At 40.4% G+C, this 23659-nt stretch overlaps 1 protein-coding gene across 1 annotated transcript in view; it reads left to right on the forward strand.

Moving 5' to 3' along the window:
* Positions 1-23659, forward strand: part of LOC139709032 (centrosomal protein of 290 kDa-like) — a 53038-nt gene that overhangs the window by 20239 nt on the left and 9140 nt on the right. The window contains exons 23-42 of the mRNA XM_071621003.1: positions 2989-3162; positions 3558-3672; positions 4190-4389; positions 4963-5121; positions 5943-6075; positions 9633-9835; positions 10579-10692; positions 11295-11489; positions 12123-12311; positions 12932-13066; positions 13723-13944; positions 14469-14534; positions 15063-15170; positions 16700-16899; positions 18401-18614; positions 19097-19234; positions 20135-20242; positions 20759-20857; positions 21930-22052; positions 23042-23184. Of these exons, the coding sequence (XP_071477104.1) occupies positions 2989-3162; positions 3558-3672; positions 4190-4389; positions 4963-5121; positions 5943-6075; positions 9633-9835; positions 10579-10692; positions 11295-11489; positions 12123-12311; positions 12932-13066; positions 13723-13944; positions 14469-14534; positions 15063-15170; positions 16700-16899; positions 18401-18614; positions 19097-19234; positions 20135-20242; positions 20759-20857; positions 21930-22052; positions 23042-23184 (3038 nt within the window). The remainder of the gene's footprint in view (positions 1-2988; positions 3163-3557; positions 3673-4189; positions 4390-4962; positions 5122-5942; positions 6076-9632; positions 9836-10578; positions 10693-11294; positions 11490-12122; positions 12312-12931; positions 13067-13722; positions 13945-14468; positions 14535-15062; positions 15171-16699; positions 16900-18400; positions 18615-19096; positions 19235-20134; positions 20243-20758; positions 20858-21929; positions 22053-23041; positions 23185-23659) is intronic.

Genomic DNA, 23659 nt, shown 5'->3' on the forward strand with positions numbered 1-23659 from the left:
CTATTTCACGATAGCCCCACCACCACTGCGTGTCTGTATAATACTACGGCGACTCGCCTGCTTTATAGGCCTAGACCTACTCGTGAATCCAGCCCCACCGTGGCATTCATCGGTAGATAAGCACGGCGTTTGGGCTTCCTTCCACAGTATGATTTTTAGCATAAAACAAAAACTACTCGACCAAAATTGACGATAATTCTTGGTATCGTTTTTCTTAGAAAATGGCGCATCTAAATTACTGATAACAAATGTTGCAGAAACTATGGGAAACTGGTTAGGCCTTTTTTTTTTTTTTTTGGAGCCACGACCCACCCTGTAACAACATATCCCGCTAACCGTTAGGCGTTAGAGTGAGCCTCTGTACTACTACCAAAGATTCTGCTATTACTACTTACTAGTCTACTAGACCTAGTGCCGTAGTGGTAATAGTACTACTACTAGTAGTAGTACTAGTAGACTACTACTACTAGTAGACTACTATAACTACTAGTAGACTGCTACTAGATCTACTACTAGACTACTACTGGTAGTTTAACTTGTAAGCGCCGACCGACGGGCCAGGCCACGGCCGGGACGCTCCCGCTTGCTTGCTGCGGCCGGAGTAGCCGCTCACTTTGTGAGCGAGCTGGGCCTGTTCTTCTAATCTACTTACTAGACAAACAGTTACAACTTACAATGTCAATCATGTAGAATACAGTATATCCTTTCTAACGTTAAACTATATGGGGGCATACCAGACATACCACTCTGTATTTCCCAGGCGATCGTTTCCGTGAGGTCTATTCTCGGGCTTGGTGCCATGTTCATACGCTCTTGCACTGGCAGCGGGGGAGATGCAGCTGGTTCATATCGGTAAGGTGCAGCCCCACGATAACGTTCTGGTTCATCGGCTGCCTCTCGATCCCTCCCCATCTTCCCCTTCAACTTCATGTGCCTCCTCTTCTTCTCCGCTATCGTCAGAGCTGCAGTCTTCATCATCATCATCAATGTCGAAGTTTACCCATATAGGGGAAGACATGCTCGAGGTACCAGGTATCTGTGCAAGCTAACTTAGTGATAATGTACATGGTAATGCGTACATGTCGACAGTCAGTGGGTCGACCGGGAGCGCACATCCCGCGGGGCCCGGGCCTGGCCAGGCTAGCTATCGTGTACGTGCGTGTACCAAGCTAGTAATCTGAGTGCTTGTGCTGAGCGGCGTCTGCTCACTGAGCACAACTCCGTGCTTATACGTCATCAATCGGTTCAGGGGTGTTGGTCACGTGACTATCTTTTTCGCAAAAGCTGCAACGGGGTCCTCCAAAAATGTGATATTTGGGGGAGTTTCTGGAAGCGATAAAAACCGGAATGTCACTGACAACCTATTTACATTGATAATCATGACATATATTTTACATTTCTTTTGCATATTAAAACATTTTGCGAGCATTTTATTAGGTCTTTAAAGTCATCTCATTTTAGATTAATATCAGTTTTGAATGTCCCTTTGGAGTAAGGTTAGCTTTAGGAAAACTACACGCAAAAGGCAAATTTGCATGAAGATCATTTGTTTGATTTTCACCTCTCAGGAGCAGAGTCATATGCTCATTTTTTATACCATATCTTGTTTTTGAATTATCGTAGAGCACTGACCTTTTAATTGACCCAATTAAGCCCATACTTATCCCAGGTGTTGGCTGTCAATTTCTACGCTAATGCCCTACACATTCCAAACAAGCAGGTTGTGGTAGTAAATTTTGCAGCACAAAATAGGTGCACTTTAATTGATGACACTCCCTAATATTCCAAACAAACAAGTTGTGGTTGTAAATTTCACAGCGCAATAACTATTTGATTGTTGGCACACCCTAGCATTCCAAACAAAAAGTCGTAGTAGTACATTTCATAGCACAAAGAGATACACAATTGATTGGGGACACAACCTACAGGTGTGCATTCCAAACAAACATGTTTTGGCTGTAAATTTGCAGCACAAAAAGATATACTTGATTACTGACATGTCATAGCATTCCAAACAAACAAGTTGTAGTAGTACATTTCATAGAACAAAGAGGTAGAAATTGATTAGGGACACAACCTACAGGTGTGCATTCCAAACAAACAAGTTTTGGTTGTAAATTTGCAGCACAAAAAGATACATTTGTGTAAAGACACACCCTAACATTCCAAACAAACAAGTCATGATGGTAGATTTCATGAAACAGTATCACCACCAACACCACCGATAAATTGTACATCCCCAACATTACAAGTGAAGACAATGTGTTTGATTTTTTTTTTTTCAGTAAGGACAAAGAAAGGAAGAGAAAGAAAATGGATGTACATCTGCTGTGTATATGCACAAACTTTGCCTTTCTATGAGAATGTGCATCTGGTTGGAGTGCTGCTTATAGCATTGACCTGTCATGAGATTAGGGGGCAAGTCTCCTGTCACTCGGGCACCATAGATAGATATGATGCCAGGTTGGATTGGCCTATTTGTATGGAAAAAGTGTTAGATTTCAGAACATGATTGAGATTGATCAATTTCAAATTTCCCCTTTTGCTCTGAACTTTAAAGCAGGTGAAGCTAGTTTTGAATTGGTACAGTGACATGGCATTATTTCCCCTTAAATTCATAGTACAAGTGAAAGAAATGAAGATTTTTGCCCATAAGCATGATGTGGATTATTGTGATTTCAACAGGAAAAACTTCTGTGGTTCAGATGCAATATTTTGATTATGACTCTTGTATTTAATTATTTAAGGATAACCATGAACCTGTTTTGACCATATTTGCTCAATTTTTTTGGTCAGAGTCATGCACAAGATGAATTTATTATTTGTGTCACATTCTATTGTCAGTTGTGGCCCATTCATGCCAGTGCCTTTTGTAATTCTGCACTGTTACATCCTGGCGGTTCAGAATTATAAAATGCGAGTACCATATTTTCTACTGTGTAAATAACTATTTGAAGTATTGATCTATTTCTGCATTCACCTTTGTAGGAAGCATCTCAATTTAAGATTTCAGCCCTACAGAGGGCACTAGACGAGAGCGTCCCAGCCGCAGAGCTAGCCTCGGCCAACAGGCAGTACAATGATTTAGCAGCAAAGTATCGGGATCTCCTGCAGACAGACAATCAATTGGTCTCAAGGAACACAAGAATAGACCAGCTGGAAGTAAGACTATGACAACCCATGGCTCAACTATGAAATATTGCAGTGACAGAGAACAGCCCTTTTTTAACGATTTTAGTTTGTTTGTTTTTCTTTTTTTCTCCTCTGATTTTTGTTTTGTTTTACAATGTATTTTGTGTGTGCTTTTATTTTTGACAAAAATCTGAAAATGTGGAAAGGCTAAAAACAATACAACAAAGTGATACCCAGGGTCCAATCTTTCTTATTGTCCACAAATGTTTCCATCATAGGAAATGCTGTCTTTAAACAAAGTATATGTCATATATCATAAATTACACTTCTGTCGCAATAGTCTCTCTGTTCTTTAACTCCTGTTCAATTACAATGTGCATTTGCAACATACTGACCATGGGATCATTTATTTCACATTTGCACAGAGTGATAACCAGCGTCTGGAGGAAGAGAAAGAAAACCTGAAACGTGAGCTGAGTCTGGAGAAAGAGAAGCTACACACTCTGGAACAGGCCATGCAGGAGTACGGCCAAATGCAGGGTGAGTTGTCAGACAAGCTGCTATTGCCATATCGTATCATGCCTTATTCATCTCAAGTGCTTTGGCTGTTTCAAAGAAAAGGAAAACAAAAAACAAAAAGGGGCTCAATTATGCTTAGCAAGAAATCTTGTTTTTTATTTTGCAAATTATGCAGATTGAATTATTTTTCACTGCTTTCGTTTATGTTTATATTGTACCAAGAAATCAGGTAAACTGAATATTCTTAAGTGAAACACTACTTTGGGTCTTGTTTCTTTCATGTTGTTACTAATTTGCAATTAGGACAGACTGCAATCATGCATAGTTAGTATTTTTTTTTTCAATAGAGTAATCAGTGAAAGTTCCACTTGATTTGCGTACTTGATACACTTGGTATTCACATGAATCTTGCAGAAGAACCATAAAGACAAATATTTTCAGTAGTGTTCGCCAGGAATGTCATTGAATTGGAAAATGCACCCCTCCCCCATAGCACTGCTTTTACATATCTTTTGTCACCTTTTCTGCCAAAATTCAGCGGCCCTTGGTAGAAAGGGAGACAGGGTGATTCCCGGCAGCGAAACGCTCTCGCTGGCCAAGCGTCTGACCACAATGGAGATGAAGGAGCTGAATGAGAGGCAGCGGGCGGAGCATGCCGTCCGGATGCAGAACCAGATGAGGAACAGCCTCCACACCCTGGAGATGAGGAACGCTGAACTGGAGAACAAATTTTCTGAGGTAGAGCCACCTTCTCTCCAATGCCTCAATGAATATTATAATCCATTTCCTCAAGATTATTTACGCTATCACTGTTATGTAAGATCGAATACTGTATACGCTGTTATTTTGGCGTGCAGATATTTTCGCGAATGAGGAGTCATAGACATTTTCGATAGATGTGGTTTTCGCAAACTAGGGCCAACGCTAACGTAAATGCACTATTACCCCAGCACTTTAAGACATTTTTGTGTGTTGTTAGATTCGCGATCCAACTGTGATTCGCAAAATTGGCAAAAATTGAATCAATATCTGTTTGAGACGCCCCCACATACATGTACACACTTTGCAGTGAGTTGCAATAAACAATCACTCTCATTGATGTCAAGCTGTGATGCCGTATTCTTGGTTTCAGAGACGATAACACAGGAAAAGAAGTGCCGTACACGTAGACATGAGTTTTGTAGCATTTGCTTTCTGCCTTTTGTTTTTTAATTGCTTTCTTTAAATCAAGGAAACAAATTCCTCCTACTCCACTGTGTTGTTATGTAACAGATGCTTGATTTTTGCCCTGACGATGTGTTCTTACCACAGCTGACCAAACTGAACTTGGAGCTGCAGAGGAGTGAGCAGGAGCTGAGAGACGAGCTGTCCCAGTGCGTCACCAAGGCAGCCAGTGACATGGACCGCCGCAAGATTGAAGAGCTTGAGAGACAGCAGGCCTCCCTGCGCAACGAGAACGACAAGCTCAAGGTGAAAACAGAAATCGGTTCTTCCTTTCACTCCCCCTCCTACCCTTTCTCTGCCTCTCTGTATGTTTTCTGATGTGTTTCTTCTTCAACACTAGATAGTGTGTAGCTTCATCTTACTGGTAAGTAGTCAAATGTATTCAGGATTTTTCTTCGGTTTTAACAGTGCTGATATGACTGTTTGTCTACATAATATAGATAGATAGTGGAATTTGATGAAACAGTTTGAAAATATACATTCAGTGGACATTCGGTAGTCATGAATCATTTATGTAATCACATAACTGTGGTGATAATAGCAACTACCTGCAATGTAGAATAATCTACCTGGTGTACACGCTTAATTCAAAATTGTACTGTTTCTTTTCTGTTATGTTCAACTACTCCCTGATGTGCTTCCTTAAGTTGGTTGGAGAGGCCCAAGGGTCATAGTGATATTGATTGCTTTTTTCCAACCCGGCTCCTTAGGGATGCTCAGCAGGGAAAGCCTGACACTTTGTTTTCTTGTGTTTTGTTTGTTTATTTTGTTTCTCTGTTATCACTTGTATTGTTTTGCAAATGCCGAATAAATAATAATAATAATAATAACATACTGTGTGCATTTCACATCTCTCTCCCTGTGTGAAAATATGGAATTGTATAAATTAAAAACTGCTGTAAGTTTCAATAATCCCTCTCAAAGTTATGAAACATTTTTGCAGGTTAAGAAGGAAGAATTCATATTCTGAAGAGACAAGTTTTGTATCCGACTTATTAAGATTTGGTCATTGCATCTAGGGCATTATTCAATTCATGGGATCTATTTTTTTCTCACTGCTATACCAGGAAATGGCAGATGTAGCCTCATTCCAAACCAAGGCACTTGAGGCCCAGCAGGTATCCAGGGACAAGGAGGTTCAATCACTACGGCAACAGCTCCTGGACATTCAGACACAGAGTGATGAGAAGGCCATCATAGGTAAAGAAAGAAAAAAAAAAAGAAAAGACAGTACTTCCTAATTAACCCACACCCCCCCCCCCAAAAAAAAAAAAAAAAAAAAAAAATAAAAGAAAAAAATGTATTTTTCCTTTGATCCATGATTCATCTTGGGGATGTATTCATTACAATTGTAATCAGATAGTGTTCCTTTTTTCCAGAATTTCAGCCTTTGATGCACATTTTATAATTATGGAAGATGTAAGTGTGAAATATATGATTTTTTTTTCTTTAGTGTGTGTCAAAAGGCTTCTCAGAGGATGACAGCAATAATAAACTGAACACAGTGAATTATCGTTTCAAATCAATTGTGTCATCTGACTCTTTTATTTGAGCTTAGTCGGTGCAATGTGGGATTTTGCACTCCCGGATTGTAATGCTAATTCACCAAAAATGTTCTTTCGGGAAGAAAAAAAAAAAAAAAAAAAAAAAGAACAAATCGCTTCACAATTTCCTATATTCTGATAAGTCCCTAAGCATGTGCATTTCTATCATTGAAATCCCCCAATGAATGAAGTCCCTACATATTAGATGCACTTCCACGTTGTTGATAGCAGCGTGATGACTGTATAGCTCAGGCGAAGCCGGATTCTGGCGTCGGATAGCGGGTTCTCGCGGGGTGGCTGACGCCCGATCTTAGCAGTCCGTCGCAGCGTTGAAGCGTTTACAGGGTGGCAGCACAGCGTGGCCAGATACACACGGTCGGCAGTCATGGGTACCTGTCCGGTTGGCGGGTGTCTACCTGTCTCTACAGCTGGGCGTGTGATAACTACTGGATGACTGGGCAGTATCCAACTCCAGATACATCCTGGATACTGAGTGTCCGGATAACGGACGGAGCTTCTCTGTCCCTTTTCCTTTTAAAATGTCCGGCAAGCAGTGTCCACGGGGAATGCACCAAGTGACGCAGCTGAATTATCCCAAAAGATGGTCAGGCCCTGGTCTTGGCGTGTCATCCCGTCTGCACCTTCTGGCCAGCACGACTCACAAGCTACTCCTCACTCTCTCTTCTATCTCAATGCACAACCGCACCCTAGCCAGACATTCCTCCTACATAACATTCAAATCATATTCAAATCATTTTCTCCAAAATATTTGTGTACTGTAAACGTGGAAATTTTCGCGGTACATTAATTTTCGCGGATTTCGCGCTACGTTCGGCTAGCGCGAATTCAAAAACGCGCGAATATATCTTCACGATTTTCTATGCACATTTTGAACGGGATGAATTGTGTGCGCTTCATCGATGATACTGCTACGTAGTACAATGTACAGGCATGTTTACGCTACTAGTACTGTGCGAAGAGACGATAGATTGCTGTGTACTGTAGCATGCATGTGTGCACCGCACGCACCGATGCTACATTCCCCCGTGACTACCGTACTACATTCACAGCTGTACAACGTATTTGAGTGCTTGTACTCGCAGTCGAGCCGCTCGCTACGTCGCTTGTCGTACGCTGGCATAGCAAGCTATGTAGCAGAGGCTTTGGATGAAAGCAGTGAATGTGTACTACAGTAAAGTAACCTGCTGCGGAGCGCGAATTTAAGAACCCGCGAATACGTTGTCGAGCCGCTCAGCGCGAAAAATTAATCGCGCGAAAATATTGACGTTTACAGTATCTATCATAAGCTTCCTCTATTGACAACAAAATGAAATCTACACTCGCACCAGTGTCAGATTCATTTTGACAGTGTGTATGTGTGTTTGCGGCATAAAATGCCTCTCCCCCGGCACTCCATATACTGTACTGCTAATTCTTATTAACTACTGATCACTAATTCGAGGGCATGCATTGGCTTTAGCCTAAGCCATCTCAGGTTCCTTGAACTTAGCTGCACCTCCAGACCTGCTTATCAAGTAAGGCTTTCCTCAATTCATGAATGCTATCAAGGCCTGTGTTGTACAGGTGTACTTCAGGACACTGATGCAAGTGGTCCAACATCTCCCCCTTCTTCAAGTACCCTGTTTAGGTCTTCAGAGTGTACACACTGGATTAGCAGAGGATGCCACGCATGGCGCCCTGTTAATCGCATTCTCCTCTGTCACACTTTAACAGACTCTTGGCAAACCACAATATTTATGTAATATTGACTGGCCTTGAGGGAGATACCAGAAAATATTGTACAAACTGAAAGAATATTGCCCTCGTCTTTGACTCAGGCAATATGGTTGCAGTGCGGGCAATATTTTCTGGGATCTCCCGAAAGAAAGGCCAGTCAATATCATAAATATTACCTATCCTCCAGGTAAATTAAGCAAATAGGCCAAGGCCTACTGTATGTGAACACCCTATGATATAGATCTAGCCACATTTGACTTACCTGTAAATCATCACCAACATGTGACTACGAAGTTCCTAATAGTTGCAACATTTTCCATCAATGTAGATTATTTAACTCCAACTTCGAAGAAAGCTTATAAAATGTTCAACTTGTTCAACAGTAACACTTAGTAACTACACTCGTAACAGGCGAACTTCAAACATCTGAACTTATTTACACTTTGTTTTTATTTCTGTTTTTGATTTGGAGAGTTGTAATAATTGATGGTCAATGTACAGTTATTGAGCATGAATGGACTCATCATTGTTTGATGCATAGTGCTGCTGGAAGTGGTTGACCTTGTATGAGTTGATCTGGTGGCGATATTGATGGCTTGAGCCCTGTTGACATTGTCTCCATTCATAATTGGCTTCGACGCATTTTTGACAACGTTTGCATCCTGAACAACTTCCTCACATGAAACTGATACCTCGCTCAATTGGGAAGGTGATGAACCCAAGTCGAAGGTTATGTCTTTTTCCATGACAGACGCTGTTGCAGGTGTGACAATCTCGCTCTGAGTACTAGTAGTACTAGATCTAGCAGGAGTTGATGTTGGTCGAAGCACTTTTTGTCCAATGGCCCTCAAAAGAGCGTCTCACATTTGTTGTTTTCTGCCGTTACTGACTTGTTCTGTGTAGGATGCCAAGCTGCTTTTATTGCCATGCCCCGAAACCTGACAAATGCCTCTGTTTTCAAATCCTTCATTATCAAGAATGGATATTCATGTGGCCCTAAGGCAATGGTTTGTGTAGATCTTGGATAGGCCTGCTTTCTTTGAGGGCCTGGACATTGCAGTGCCCAGAGTATTTTTGCCTACAGGGCACTTCTTGTACCATGGTCCAGAAGGCGGCGTGCTGGGTTTCGGTGTCTGGAAAAACGAGTCACACTCTGGGTTTAATTTTGTGACATACTTTTTTGAAAGAAGGGACAGGACAGTTGTTATGCCCCGTCTCATAAATGAAGCCATGTTATCTTCTCCTGCTTTCTTTGTGAGTTCGTCCACAGCTTGTGTTACATATTGACGTCCAGGACACATTAGGAGACATCTTTAAACATGCTAGAGTACGCTCCATCTCTTGTTGTGCTGCAAGAGTCTGAAAACACTGAAACTCAGTGCTTTTGGAAACAAATGTAGTGGTGATGATGCTGTATATTTGACTCACATCTGTTACCTTAGATGCTTCTCACTTTCATCTTCTCATCCCCTCCAGGCAAGCTCCATCACCACATCGTTGCCCTGCAGGTCAGCGAGGGCACGGCGGTGCGCAAGCTGCAGGCTGCCACCATGAAGAACCGGCAGCTGGAGGCCCAGGCCCTGCGGCTGCAGAAGCAGCTGGATGAGAAGGCCCAGAGCCTCTATCACTGTCAGGTGGACTCCCGCAACAAGGCCAGGCACCTCCGACGGACTATCCAGGTTAGTTAGAAGCTCTACCTTATTTGAGGATCCAGGTAGCATTTATAACAATTTAAGTTTGACAGTGTAAATGTTGCAAATGATAATGGTACGAGATTAAATGATCTACATAAACACTAGTAGGTGATTGGTCATAATGCAATCACATGACTAATGCAGTGAGGATCAAAATCGTTATCTTGTGAGCAGTGATGTCACTTCAGGTAATAAGATTTAAGAATTTGACTGGGGTATGATACGTTGCACTGCAACCATCCAAATTGGTGTAACTCAGTGCTACAATGAAATGATGTGTATTTATGTAGACTGCATGGTATAACAAAAATTGCCTTGTCTGTCATTATAATATTACACTTGACGGTCTCATGGGAATTACATTTTCCCCTCAAGGCAATACTTTTGAAAAATCTTGTGGAAAATATTACTCTTGCTGGAATGTCAAGTGTTAAATTCCAAAAATGGCAATATCTATACAGTTATGTGTGTCTACAAGTTTGCAGATTTATATCTGTTTGGCTTTTTGTGTTATAATGAATGGCTTGTGGTCCTGGTAGTTCTGGGTGGCCCATTTGAGAAACACAGCAAATAATGTTATTTCATTGAAACGTGTTACTGCCACTTTCTTGTGTATGTTAAACCAGCTGCTCTCCAAATGATTGGGAAACTTTTTCTGTCTCTTGTAATTGCCATGAGTAAACTGAGTATTCAAAACACTATTTCCCACTGAAATGTTTGAAAACCAGGGTTTGAGGCGACAGTTCAGTGGGGCAGTTCCCCTGGAGGAGCAAGAGAAGTTTTCCAAGGCCATGATCCAGCTCCGCCTGGACAAGGAGAGGATGGAGAAAGAGATGAAAGTGGTAAGTTTTTATTTTTTTTCCCCTTTTCAATGTATTTCAGACATATCTGAAACAGACAAGACATTTATGTCCACATATGTTTTTTACTTGATGCCAATCTTTTGGCAAGTTTGACAGTGTGGGTAGAGATACTAGTGTTATGACATGTGTGAATTGTTCCACTGAGTAAAATGTAAAACATGACGAGTCACAATCTCTACGAATGTCGATTGTTGTGGTGTAGCTGATCTCGTAGGATAAATCATAACTGCACACAAGTCTTTCTCTGACAGCAACACAATGGAGACTGCTGTAGTAGTGACCAATGTGAACAGGGCCAAAATTTACAGGATAACTTGAGCAGTGTCTTTGAAGTAATATATTGATCATAGCTGTTAAAGGGTGACCTGGGCAGATTTTTACAACAGGCAGGTTGTTATAAAGACGGTATAAGAACATTGTACGTGGATATCTGTGTTGTGGTGGCGGTGGTGGTGGTGGGTAAAGTGGGGGGGGGGGGGGGAGGGTTCAACGAGATGCCAGTGCAGGAAGAAAGCTGGCATAGACAGAGGTTTGATGCCCAATTTGACAACATGTTCCCCTTTTTTTCTTTTCTCCTCTAGCTCAAGCATGAGAGGGAGAAGGTGTCGGAGCAGTTCAATGACCTGGAGCTGAAGCACCAAGGTCTGCAGGAGTTGATGCAGACTCTGAAGGACAGCAGGGGGGCAGCCAAGGTGGCTGAGTGGCACGCCAAGATGCAGGAGACTCGGCTTCAGGACATGAAGCTCAACAGGCAGATCACCAGGCTTCAACAGCAGGTGGGGTATTAAACAAAGAGTCGTGCTGGGATAGTGATGACGGGGAATGTTGCCACAAAGACAAAAATGAATAATGTTAGAGTATGGAAAGGGAAAAAGTGTGTAGGAAGAGATTTGAGGAGGAGGAGGAATACAGAGGATGGAGAGAGGGGAGGGTGAGGAACAGGAGGAGGAGAAATGAGTATTAGAGGGATGAAGAGAAAGAAGAGATGAGGAAGAGAATGAGAAAGAGGAGAGAGTTCGGCAAATGAGAGATGGTCAGGAGATGGAAGAGAGAGGAGGAGGAACACAGAGGATGGAGGGGGGTGATGAGGAACAGGAGGTGGAGGAATAGAGGGAGGGATGAAGAGCAGAGATGAGGAAGAGAAGGAGACTGGAGGAGGAGGAGGAGAAAGGTAAGGAGAAGAAATTAGAGGAAGAAGAATGAGGAAGGATGGAAAAGATAGAAAGGAGGAATAGGAGCAAAATGGAGAGTGAAAAAACTAAACAGAACTGTCAAATATGCCAAATTTTTGAATATGTGATACTAAGAATGCTTCAAACCAGACTGATGGAGGTATTAAACCTATTTTGTTATTTCATGTGCGTTTTCTAATAATTGTATTTCTGTGTTCATTTTTGTTTTTTCATTAGGTGAAATATTTTGAGAACATGGTCACCACACACGAGCAGACAGTCACCAGCCTCGAACAGGAAAACGTTCACATCAGCAGGCAGGCCGAGGAGCGGCAGTTGCTATGGGAACAGCGAGAGGCGGAGCTGGAGAGAATGATTGACAACCTGGAGAGGCAGCAGCGAGAGATGGCTGATGCAGCTGTAAAGGTAGCATACAACGTCTATGCATGGCTTCTGCCCTGTCCCTTTTCTCTCTGTTGTCATGCATACAGCATGAATTTTTTTCAATTCCTTCTGAGAATTAGTAACATTGTGTAGTCATGTAATGTTTCTTTCACATGACTTAAATAGTGTCAGAATCGTGTATACAGTGATGTTCAGAGTAAACCAATTCTACATTATCTATGCAAGGGCTTTTGAAGAAAGTTTAGATTGATAATGAGTTTACACATTATATTGTATATCTAGATGATCAAAGGGGGCACATTAATGGCAACATAGAACGAACATAGATAAACAAATTGGCATAAGAATGGTGGTACAGCAGTCAAGGGTAACAAATATGAGAACCTAGAAATTTATTACTAAACATGATTTGTTATTCAAACCAAAAATGTGAAAAGCTCAATCTGTAGATATTTTCGGATTGTGTGTCTTACACAAAGTTTACAATTGATTAGAAGTTGCATTTTTTGCAGTTTAGTCGCAAACATGTATATATGTAAGTTGTTGATCCTATTCAATGCAACTGTTGCCACATGCTATGATTAGCGAAGGTCTTTGTTTTGCTTGGCCCCTGGTATTCCCATAATCCTTGAAATCACCAGTTTGAGGAGGCCACAGGCTCCCTGCCGGACCCCAGCCTACCAGTGGCCAGCCAGCTGGAGCACTCCATCCGCACCATCAAGATGCATGTTAAGACAATCCTGGATACCAGGGCGGAGATCAAGGCGCTGCACAAGGTGAGCATGGCGAAGCGGACTCCCACCACTCTTCTCCATTAGCAAGAAATATTTTGCAGTGCATATCAAAGTTTCATTAATCTTTCCGTATTGGTTAACCCATTGAGGACGGTTTGATTTTGCTAAAACATGCATTTCCCATAGACACCTGCCCAAGAATACTCGGTACTCGTCCTCAATGGCTTAAATGAACAATGTGCAATAATTTGCCACCTAAAAATAGGAGTCATGTATCAAAAAATATTTACATGCACATGTCAGGGTACACTGCAGGCACTTACACTGACAGTTTCTTCTATGACCACATGCAAATACTCATGTAAATGCGATACTCAAAATTGTTAAAACGTGAGGGTCTGTCAACTCGACATCACACTTTTACTCCATTTCTGATTGATATCACTCTTCAGAAATCATATTTCTCTGTTTGTTTGAACTTGTAAGACAATGATGTTTTGTAACCAGGAATATTGCTACGATTTCATATACTGACCAAGGATGTTGTCAAATCGTAAGTTACCATTCTTTGATAGCTTATCAGATCAAGATGTATACATGAATCGAATGTGGTGTTACATGCCAATCACTACCACGTGTTGCAACTTACCACAAGAGGTTGACTAAAGCTGCATTTGTGTCACTCTCAACACACTTAGAAATTATCAGAGACGGAGAAGACTCTGTCCGAGACGGAGAGCAACCTCCTGTCTCGCGACCGAGTGATCAACGAGCTCCGCATGAGACTGCCCGCCTCGTCCGATCGCGACGAGGTGATCAAGGATGCAATGTCTGAAGGGGTGCGCTTCAAGGAGATTGAGGAATCCTGCGAGCACAAACAGGCCCTCAAGGTGGCCCAGACTCAGATAGAAGGCTTACAGGTTGGCTTATTTTCCTTTTTTCCCCCCAGGATATCCAATCCATAATTTCAATTTTGTCTTGGTTCCCTTGCTGTATATGTTAAAAAGTAAAATTGATAACAAAGTTTTCATTTATCTGTCAAGCAAATTATTTGGTCTAATGTAATACTTGAATATCATTTTCTTCCTGAGTGATATCCTTTCCTGTTATTTTTTTTTTTTTTTTTGCACAATACAATTTCAGCGCACATTTTAAGACATTTTTGCTTCATGTGGTGCTGCTGTTAAGTGAGTAAAAATACTAATTATTGTTTGTATATTAAATACGCTCACCTTATCTTGCTTAAGTCGTTTAAACAACCTTGTGAGTAGGGGTCACATCAACAGTGTTGCATGTATTAGAAGTAGTCACTTGATTGTGAACAAGTCATGTTCTAACTTAGTATAGTCATACAAAGTAGGTTGTGTGTTTCATATTTCCTGAAGTATTTGAAGCAGATTCAAGCTGTAATAGTTTTGTTCAATAATGCTTTTTGTCTTTTCAGAATCGTATCCAGCAAAAGGAGGAAGCATTGCATAAGTACATTGAACTCCTGGAGCAGTCACGAAAGGTGAGATTATTTGCAATTTCTCTCTGGAGTGTTATCTTATGAGAAGATTAGGGAGAAGTAAAAAAGAAATGTGTTAGATGTCTCAGGCATAGAAAGAATAATTTCACCAACTATGACTCTATGAGAATCCAATCTTTCCAGTCCTTTCCTGTCATATTTGTTTTCAATATTGAGTGAGTTAGTTCAACATAATTTTGTGCTTTTAAAAATGCAAATTCTGCCAAAAAACCCTAATATCAAAACAGCAGACCAGTAGTCATAACAATTACATTATTTGTATAACTTATTACTGTATGACAAGGGGAAGAAAGAAGAAAATGTAGCAGAACAGCAAACACTTGAACATCATTGTCCCATGGGGGGGGGGGGGGGGGGGGGGAGGTGAATAGTATTACTAGAATTAAGCAAAATTACAAGAAGGTAGCCTCTGGTCAAATTAGCATACAGTTTACATCCCTCCCTCCCAAAGAACAAACAACAAAACTGTGCAGTGTCATTGCAACATTTTGTTAATTTCTTTCTCCACAGGAAGCAGCAGATGAGAGTGCCAACTATATGTCAGAGATTCATGACCTTCAGCTGAAGTTGCATGCCCAGAATGACCTTGCCTTCAACAAGTTCAAGAAAGCGGCCACTGTAAGAACACCATCATTTGATATTATCAACAGTCTGCCTCTAGAGGCTAGAAGTCGAGTGTCATATGAGCATGAGGAAAGAATAGATTTGTATAGTGCTTGAAGAAAATTTTGAAAACTCCAAGAACCTTTAGAAAATTCTCAGGAGAGTAATCTTGATATAAATTTGTAAATCCTGAAACATACTGTTTACTTTAGGGTGGATCATTATTTGGAATTTTTGTTGTTATTCAGGAGTTTGCAGTTAAGGGTTATTTGAAGAGTTGCTTTTGATACTAAAAGTGTCTTCTAGTAAGACAAGAGTGCTTTGAATGAAGTTGGGAATTGTTCAATGAACAGCAAATTAATACAGTGGTAATTGAATCAAAATCAGGTATATAACTCATGACCAAATTTATATCTATTTCAGTGTCAGCATACATGTACAGTTGAACCTCTCGTATCCGGACAAGTCGGGACCGGGGCTCATCCGGATAAGGGATTTGGCCGGATACGGGAGACTCAATGCTTTATACATGTACATATACATACACATGTACTGATGTAGCCCATTGTAGTACCACATGTAGTAATGTGTATACTGCAACCTTTTCATTGTTACACTCAGTAACAGACCCCAAAATAGAGGTTCGTGTTTGCAAGAATGAAATCATTTTCTTTTATAAATTCTTGGGATGATTTACTTAAATATCAAGTATGTGTAATTCATGTGTGTTTGTGTAGGAGTTCTCAAGGAGTTGGGAATCCCCCTTTCCTACCGTAACTATTTAAAAAAATCACGGCGAGATTGCATCCGTATAATAGAGAGATCCGGATAAAGGGAGGCCGGATAAGGGAGGTTCAACTGTATATTTATTTTGTAACACTTGTATCATTATACGTGTGCTTTATGTTGTTGTTGTCCTCATCAATGCCAATGGACAAACCACAACAACACATGTTACTATAATTTATAAAGTGGGTTCAAGAACGTAGCCAATAGGAAGCGCTGAAATGAGTCACGTGGGCTTTGATTGCTTTAGTACCATTGCACTGCAGTACCAGTGCGCACTCAGTCAGTTGTTACAAGTGCGTCGCGCGCTACTATACGCGCTGTCAATCCTGTAAACAACTTCTGGTTCGGGCTGCCGGCCGGCCTTTCTTGTGTGCATAACATATTATGTGGCGTACGTATACAGTACTCTTATACGTACAGTACTTACATGTGAGGGATTTCCGAGTGCGACGTGCTTGACTCGACTCTCTCTCTCGAGTGCTACATGTAGCTGACTGGTATTGACGCACAAAGGTACGTGAAAAATGCTGTTAGTTTTCGACCCATTTTATAAAACAAATGAAGCACAGGATTATTTCGTGGCGTTAGTGGAGATGCAGCTCACTCTCGGGTATTTACAATGTAGTGCAACATGCACTCGGCTTCGCCTCGTGCATGTTTCACAATTGTAAATACCCTCGAGTGTGCTACGCCTCCACTAACGCACTCTATCCTGTGCATCATTTGTATAATATTAATTTTTATTCCATCAAAAGGAACTTGTCAACAAACCTGCCCCACCAGTGCCAGGCAGCCGTGAGTTTGCCCGTCTCCAGGAGCTGGAGGATCTTGTAGCCCAGCAGGACAACGCCATGGCCGCTATGTCGGTCAAGCTCAAGGCAGCCCATACGGAGGTGGCCAAGTGGAAGGATGTTTTGAACCGCAAGACCAAGGAATACCAGAGGAACAAGGAGAGGTGATCACATACAAAACAATGAAAAGGAGACAAGATAGTTGCATATCCTCTTCACTATTTGGTATAGTTTTTTGTCTTTCTGTTGTGAAGTTGAGATCTAATGACACTCTCATCTTTTTTTTCTGTTCGCTTGAAAATCAGTTTTCTGCTCTTTAATTGCTTGTATGGCCACTGACTTTCTTGTAGCATCTGCAAGTATGTTCAGTGATTTTCATGCAGAGTTCGCTACCAGTAGGGTAGGATTTAGTTGTTTGACTTGGAAACACTCCAACCAGTCAAGAAATAAAGAATAGCTACATCAGCAGCAACCTGAGACCAGATGTGCAGAAGACATAGCAAAAGAGTACAGCATTGATGACAGCTACTGTAAAACGAGGAAATTTTGCGTGCACTTTAATTTCGCGAATTTCGCGAGCGCCAAGTTTTGCGAAATTAAAATGCATGCGAAAGTCCTTGTTTACAATATATGCATTGAACGCCAGTGGCAATTTGCAAAAATTTCATGACACGAAAAAGGCTGTCAGTTCCAATTCGCGAAAAATTCATGCCGCGAATATATCATGTTTTACAGTATGTGGCTTTTATTGCAACTGATTGACAAATTGCCCTACATCGACGTAAATAAGCACTGAATTGATCCGTGTTTTTAGTAGTAGCCATGATAAAAGAAATCATGGGCATACATACTCGAGCAGGATTCGAATCTACGACCTCCTGATCTCCGGACAGGCATCGTCTCCAATAGACCACCGAGCTTCCGCCCAACAGCAAGTGTTGGTTGTAATCCTTACAGCATGCAGTGGGTACTGCGTAATTATTCAAATTCATGAAATTCTTCTGTCGAGATGTTTTTATTGCAACTGATTGACAGAATTGCCTTACATTGATGTAAATAAGCACTGAACGGATCAGTGTTTTAGTAGTAGCCATGATAAAAGAAGTCATGGGCGTACATACCCGAGCAGGATTCGAACCTATGACCTCCTGATCTCTGGACAGGCATCATCTCCACTAGACCACCAAGCTTCCACCCGACAGCAAGTGCTGGTTCTAATCCTTATAGTATGTACGCCCATGATTTGTTTTATCATGGCTACTGCTAAAACACAGATTAATTCAAAATGCTTATTTATGTCGATGTAGGGCAATTTGTCAATCAGTTGTAATAAAGTTACCTCTCTCCTTCGCTCCCTGGTTGTTTTTTTATCTTTCTGTTGTGACAATAAGACAGTCGAAAATCATTTTTCTGCTCTTAAATTGCCTGTATTGCCACTGACTTTCTTGTAGCATCTACATGTACATGTATGTGCAGTGATTTTCATGCAGAGTTCACTACCAGTAGGGTTGGATTTAGTCATTTCATTTTGAAACATTCCAACTAGTCAAGAAATGAAGAATAGCTACATCATTAACACCAGTTGTGCAGACAAAACAGAAAAATAGTGAAGTGTTCATTACAGTTATGTAGAGTTTATGAGCATTTTGGTTTGTATTTTAATAGGCTGCTTGAAGATCAGAAGGGCGCGGTGGAGAAACTGGAGGCAGCGATTGCCAGCCACAGGGAGACCATCGGTGAGAAGGAGGCGGAGATTGAGCGCCTGGAGGCAGAGCTTGACTCTCAGAGGGCGGCCAATTCAAAGGCACCCACCACCACGATGAAGAACATGGTGGAAAGACTGAAGAACGAACTCGCTCTGAAAGAGAAGCAGCACAAGGTGTGTTACTACTTCTATCCTTCTTTCTATCTCTCTTTTAACCTTGACTGTAGAAGAATCAGTATTGGAATGAGGTAATCATTTTTCTACAACGTAAAGTTGTACTTTGTTTCTTTTTCATTTTCTTTCCTTTTTCAGTTCAGTTCATCCATTTTGCTCAAACATTCTCTCTTCGAATACATGTACCTGCTTCTGCCCTTAAAACACGTCATCACTACTCAGAGGAAAGTTATGGAAGTGATATATAAGGCATCTCAGCCTTGTGGTTCTGTGACTACAATTTGAAATGGAAATGTTTATGTATATGAAAAAAAAAAAATCACTGTTATTGTGACTGTTATGTTTATGTCTTTTTATCTATTTTGTCGTATAATTACAGTCATTATCATCAACATTGTTATCATGATTTCATCATCAGCATTATCATCATCATAATTGGTTTGTTTGTTTGTTTGTTTTTCAAATATGTATAAACCACGTAGTCTCTGAGCCAGGCACTCCTGCAGCTGAGAGCTGACATGGTAGACACGGCCCAGCAGAACGCCAAGGCTCAGGCTACAGAGCATGAACAGCAACTCAACATCCAGAAACTCATTGACAAGGAAACCAAGAAATTGAAGGTGATGTCCTGATCAGGGACTGGTTCCCATCAATAAAACTCAAATTCACCCAAAGTCTATTAATAATAATAATAATTAGACAAATTTGTATAGCGCAGCTACTATGTAAATATACTCTACTGCGCTGTGATGTAACAGTGCTCCTGACATTGTTACTGATTAGACACACAAAAAATAAGTAATAAATTAATCAAAGGCTTCTGAAAAAAGGTAAGTCTTCAACAAAGATTTGAAGACAATTCAACATAGCTTCAATTCAGTTCTATTCAACTGAATTGAATTTAGGTCAATTTAGTTCAGTTCACTTCAGATCAGTTACATTCCGTTCAGTTCACTTCAGATCAATTACATTCCGTTCAATTCAACTCAACTTTATTCTACTCAGTACCATTCAATTCAGTTCCTTTCTGTTTGGTTCAATGCAAGTTAGTTCAACACAATCCAATTCAATTCAGTTCATTTCGTTGAATGCTGGTTTCTTGAAGTACAAAATAATTAAGTTAGAACACTAAGGAATAAAATCCTTTTATTTACAAGGTGATAATACAGCAATAGCCAGTTACCAATAGCCACATAGCAGTGGCCAGTTAGCTTATTGCTGATCTTGTCATGTCCACAGTAGATACTGATAATAACAAGTATGAACGATGATGATAACAAGCCATTTTGATAACAGTAGTAAGGACATTAACAAACCTACACTGTAGATACATTGAAAATTGTATCTTGACATACGTTGTAATCAGTTATGTAGATACAACCTGTACATACATATACTTTGAAGGTCACAACAGAATGCAAGTAACTTTTGAAAGCTTTTTTTTTCCCCTAACTAAAATGCTGTGTCACTTGATGATGATGATGTGTTTCATTTTCTGGTTTCTTGTCTCGGACACGTAGGAAGTCTTGGAGGAAACTCAGAGCAGACTGGATCAGGCCAGGAAAGATGTCAAGAAGTTCAAAGGTCAAGTGTCTAGTGCCACCCGTGAACTGGAACAAGTTAAAGAGGTTTGTGTACTTACCTGAAAAGATACATCTTTGAGTGGGATATAGTAATTTTGCTATAGTAAGGTTCTCCTATCCTGTCTTAAATTTACTTTGATTCTGTCTTAATTGACATTGCGTGACAATGAAGATTTCTGTTTCCACGCGACTGTATTTGTTGCTAAGTGCATGAAGCCAAAGATAAAAGTCCTAGACATTTATACTTTGTCAATGCTTTTCATAATTGGCATAATATATTCTACATTGCGTAGACATGTGGGCATGTAGACCATCAAAGATAACTGTTTTTACAAGTATTTCAGCTTACATTTTGCTTTGTTCTTATTGTCGGCAAAGGAAGTAGCTGAGGTGTAATCTCAAAATCCTTTGCTAAGTCTTATATATTTATTTTCATTCATATCATTTCATGATACTTTGTTTCTAAAAGTTCATTTCCATGTACATACACTGTACATTTATGTAGGTGTGGCAGTGCCACCATGAATGAGTAATGCTCTGACTATGTTCTTTTCCTTTCAGGAATTTCAGAAGAAATCCAAGCTACTTATCAAGGTTGAATCAGAAAAGGAGGGCCTGGAAAAGGAAGTAGATATCCTGAAGCTACAAACAACACAACAGGTGAGTTTCAAATTTTTACAATTCTTTTTAGTGGCCTTTTAAAGTGAGTTGTGGTAATGTAGTTTTCTTAAATGTTTCCCAGAAAGTTAGGGTGAATCATGGTACTGTATACGCCATATATAGTGAGTCTAATTTTTCACAAATCGGGACTTGCCAACGATTTCGTGAGTGGTTAAATTTGTGATCATAGAGCTCTGGAGTGCAGTACTGAATGGAGAAGTGTATGTGTGCAAGTCACATTCATATTGGGATCAGAGTCAGTGTTTCTGTGTGTCTTTAAATTTACAAATAGCACCTAAGTAGCGAAATTCACAAAAATAAAAACCTCACAAAATATTTGGCTTGTGCAGTACTCCAAAGAATTTCTAGACTTTGCAGCATTGCAGGTACAATTTTATGTACAATACTAAATCTGTCTGTGATTGTTCATTTTCTACCTTCTCTTTAAAATTGTGGAACAATTTGTCATTAGTTACGACACTGCATTATTATTTCAGACTGCTGAAAGTACTGGTACAACTATTAACATTTTCGTAGTGATGCTCACCATTGCGTAATTAGGATATTGTTATTCTACAGTTATATGTGTAAAACTGTGATCGTTATAAGATCATTTCACACTTGAATTTAGTGTATGTGAAAGTGCTGTATACCTCATAGTGAATAGTTGCTTTGTAAATATTACTGTTATGATGCACTATGTTACATTCAGAGCTACCCCCTTTTTTATTTAACCCTTCATGTGCCAGGCACTTAGCTTCACCTGCCAGGCTTTTTCATTAGCATTTAGTAATCCATCCATCCAAGTTTGACCTACATTGTAGTTGGGGATAAGCAAGCCCACTCAGGTGTAGCAATGTGCCTCAGTCCAACAAGAAGTCCAAGGTGACACAATAGGGATTAGTGGAGATTAGGTAGCCTCTAATAATTGACAGTTAGTTTCCAGACATTTGTGCCAATTATCAAAGAAGCCACTCCAGTGTGTATACCAAGTGGGGTGAACAAAGCACAGTTAGGGTTAAGACAACAATGGCACATAACAATGAACTATAAAATGACAATTTATCTGCAGGAACCTGAACGTGACCTGGGGGACATTGACGAGGTTTCAGCACTGAAGAGGAAAGTGAGGCAGCTGGAAGCCCAGGTGCAGAGCAGCAGGAAAGCCACAGATACGGGGAACAAAAAAGAACAGGTAAAGCAATAAGGTTGTCTGAACTAGAAGGTCTCATTTGGGACTTCTTAGTTAGTTTTTCTCAGAATCAAAGAAAATAAAGAACTGTACAAAGCTAAAATTTTGCCATCCAGGGCCCTGTTGCATAAGCAAACGTAAGTCAGCGAATCCATCGTTCATGTAAGTTGGGTATCAGCCAATCAGAATTGAGTTTCCAGAGACTTTTGTTTGATTTTCTGGCTAATGCTTAGTTTTAACTTTTATGCGACATTTCCCTGATTACATATCAAAGCTGTTGTAATGATAGGTATTCTATTTCTGTCGTGTATCATGTATCAAAAGTATGTTTCTGATTGATCCTACTGTAATGGGTATAAAAGTTCTCGGTGATTATTGGTTCTTGTCATGTTTCCTTTTGTTAGCATTTGTGCTTTTTATTGACTAATGATACTGACAGCGCGGAGGGCTACTTCATGTCTGCAGAGATAATCAAGATTTTTTTAAAAGAATGACGCTAGGTGAATGACACATGTCTTTGTGACTTGACATCGCATCTTGACAGTGATTGTAGGCTTGTTTTTTTTCATGCAATTGTGATTTGAAGAAAATTATGCAATCTGTCGTAAGTGAAAAATGATAGTGAAAGTGTCTCACAGTTAAGTTTGTATAGTTGCATAGGATAGCTCTAGTGGACGGCCTCTCGAATGTGAGACATGCCACAAATTCATATACATACTATAAAACCAGACATTTTTGCATGCATTAAACCTTGCAAATTTCACAAGGAGCCCCGATTCTTGACAGTAAAATGCTTGTGAAAGTTTTTGCCTACACAATCCAGTACATATGATGTACTCATGATATTTGTCATGGTCACCAATTCTTTAAAGTGTCATGCTACATGGTAAAAAAAAAAAAAAGGTCGTTAGCCCCATACTGGACAAAAAAGTTTCATGCCATGAATGTTTCTGGTGTTACAGCATTAATTTATTTTGTCTTTATTTTTACAGTCTGCCCTAGAGGTTGCGCGCTGGGAAGAGAGTAAGAAGTGGGAGAAGAAAGTGGAGTCCCTCAAGGCCAAGCTGAAGGAGAGAGACAGGGAGATTGAACAGCTCCAGAAGAGCAACAAGATGATGAAGGAGGCCCTCAACAGGTGGGATGTGACCAGTCAAGGAGAAAGTCTCATAGATTTTAAACCTTGGAGAGAGTTTTAACCCATTGAGGACAGACTGATTTTGCTATAACACGCGTTTCAAATAAATCTCTGCCTGGGTATACTCGAGACTCGTCCTCAACGGGTTAAAGAGTCACAGAATAGAAGCCAAAGACTCTGAAGCTTTTGAGTAGATTGAAGTCTGAATTAGTTTAGAAAGGAAGCTCTCTCCTTTAATGCAACTACTCCATTTTAGGTTCAACCATACTTGAATGATGGTATTGTTACAGTTGGAAATGCCCTGTATAAGTAGAAAATATGTCGTAACTTATAAAACACTTCTTTATTTATGGGGGGGGGGGATTGATGTTGTTTTGTTTTCTGTATTCTTTCATTGAGTACAATGTAGTATCTGTTGCATCAGCCAACCAGTCTTACTGTCTATTTGACTTGTCACTCTGTATCATGTGCAATT

Source organism: Diadema antillarum, unplaced genomic scaffold (genome assembly GCF_040938485.1).
Source record: "Diadema antillarum isolate AM-2024a unplaced genomic scaffold, OU_Dant_1.0 scf00000037, whole genome shotgun sequence".
NCBI lineage: Eukaryota > Metazoa > Echinodermata > Echinoidea > Diadematoida > Diadematidae > Diadema > Diadema antillarum.